Genomic DNA, 2,137 nt, shown 5'->3' with positions numbered 1-2,137 from the left:
GAAGGGAAGAGAGGCTAGGGTTTCACAAATAAAGTGATTTTGAATCCAAAACTTCTTGAAAATTGATAGCATTAAACAATAATTAATTCAATAGCATTAAACACATTGCAAGATTGTGTTAGTGCTTATAATTGACGCATTGTAAGATTATTTTTATAATATTTTCTTTTAGAGTTCCCACTTAATTTTCATGTTGCATATATTTGTTTTCTTTTCTAAAATTGCTTAAGAATTTCTTAAAAAGATGGATAGTATTTTTTTTTTTTTTTAATTTTTAAATATGGAACTTCCATTGATGAAATTTCATGAACATAAAGCTCTTACATCATAGAGCATACCGTTCTGAAAAATCATAGCAAAAAACTATGAAGGTTACAAAGTCATAAAAATGACTTCAAGGTTCTGCTAACATTTGTACAATTACATTTAAGAAACAAATCTGCTTCGTACAAACTAGATCTAAGACATGGGTAGCCCAAATACAAAACAAAAATAAAAAACAACTAGAAACTAAAAAACCGGCCATGTGTTAAGCCCCCACACCATTCTACTCAATCCTCAACCCGAAGGCTAGGATAACAAATCCATCTTCAACCCGAAGGCCAAGACAAACAAAATAAAAAATAATAAACAAAAACCCCACAAGCAGTAGCAGAGGAGCACGATATCATAGATATCCTTTCAGAAGACACGTCTTGGTTGAAGAAGACGATCAGATCTAAGGTTGAAGATACCAGATCTAAGGTTGAAGAGACTAGATCTGGATCTAGATCTACAAATTAGATTTAAAGCAACTCGCCAGAAATAGAGACTGATGGAGCCTACAGAGAAGACACCCCAGCACTGCTACCGTGAAAGGGAAGGAGGGAAGATCTAGATTGATCTTCCCTCCTCTTGAAGTTCTTCTTGATGTTGTCTAGAAAAAGAGAGAGATGAATTTTAGAGAAAAGATAGAATCGATATTAATACTATGTTATCCCCACATCTTCTCCAACTTCAATTTTTGAAAGTCTCATAGTTCAAAATGGAAAAAACATAAAATAATAAACGGATTTGGCTTACATGCTGTTATTAAAATAACAGCATGTATGTTGTAGTTTAATCAACGGTCAAGATTGAATTTCTCAAAATCTCTTTTTATTTTCTCTCTCCTATTAAATGTTTCTAAAAGTAAGTCAATTTTAAAATTCAATCTTAACCGTTGATTCAACTACAGCATACTTATTTTATTGTCTAAAAATTAAAAAGTCTTGTTGTCCAAAAAAGCCCTCTTAAATGCAATAAATGGAGCCTCTCCTCTCCATCTCAAGTGAAAACGGAGAAAATGGATCTCAAGTGAAAATGGAGAGGATCGGTTTTCAAATGGTCCCGAATCCAAATTGCATGATCCGACTCACCTGTTTGCCACATGGCCCACGTCTATCTGGTACGTGTAGAGAGCTATAACAGTCCCATCCGTTGTCGTTTGTGCGTCTCACTTCTCTGACTCACATGGCGGCCGTTTCGACTCACCCACCACCAATCCACGCTCTGAATCCCCGCGCAGCCTCTTCTCTCAGTCTCAGGGTCTCCAAAACCCTAGAGTTTCCTTCGAAGCTTTCTGCGTTCACGTCAAAAGCTCTCAACTTTGAGCCCCGGAGGCTGGCGATCTCTGCAAGAAGCGCGGACGGGAGAATCGCTGACACCGGGATTTCCTCCAATGGCTCTGCTCCTTCCTCGACTCCATCAAAGTTTGTGATTGGATAGACTTTCATTTTTTTCATTTTTGTTTTTGTGGTTCTGTTTCAATGTTTCATGGTTGTGATCGTATATGTGACTGTTCATCTTGGTTGCGCTTACTTTTCTTGAATTTCTGTATCTGTTGTGCTAATTTTGCTAAATTTGATATGTTTGCCATCTTTATTAATTACACGAGTACTGTGATTGTTTGTATCTTATATATCTAAGAGAAATGCTAGATGAAAATCACCTTTGGATTTTGATCGGATTAATTGAAATATTTAACATCAATGGAGATTTTCACCGCTATAGGGGGGAGTAAGCACTTGGAGTGCATGGAGCATTTCTCTATATTTAAATCTCAGCGCAAAGTATCCAAACACACACACACACACAATAAAAGGGGCGGAACTACCTT

At 36.6% G+C, this 2,137-nt stretch overlaps 1 protein-coding gene across 2 annotated transcripts in view; it reads left to right on the top strand.

Moving 5' to 3' along the window:
- Nucleotides 1-1,325: 1,325 nt before the first annotated feature.
- The window catches only part of LOC132179533 (acetolactate synthase small subunit 1, chloroplastic-like), a 13,674-nt gene continuing 12,862 nt past the window's right edge, over nt 1,326-2,137 (top strand). For both annotated transcript variants that reach the window (XM_059592267.1, XM_059592266.1), the window contains exon 1: nt 1,326-1,730. In XM_059592267.1, coding sequence (XP_059448250.1) covers nt 1,492-1,730 — 239 coding nt within the window. In that variant the 5' untranslated portion in view covers nt 1,326-1,491. The remainder of the gene's footprint in view (nt 1,731-2,137) is intronic.

The sequence above is a fragment of the Corylus avellana genome, chromosome ca4 (assembly GCF_901000735.1).
Source record: "Corylus avellana chromosome ca4, CavTom2PMs-1.0".
NCBI lineage: Eukaryota > Viridiplantae > Streptophyta > Magnoliopsida > Fagales > Betulaceae > Corylus > Corylus avellana.
This window is presented reverse-complemented; position numbering and strand designations above follow the sequence as displayed.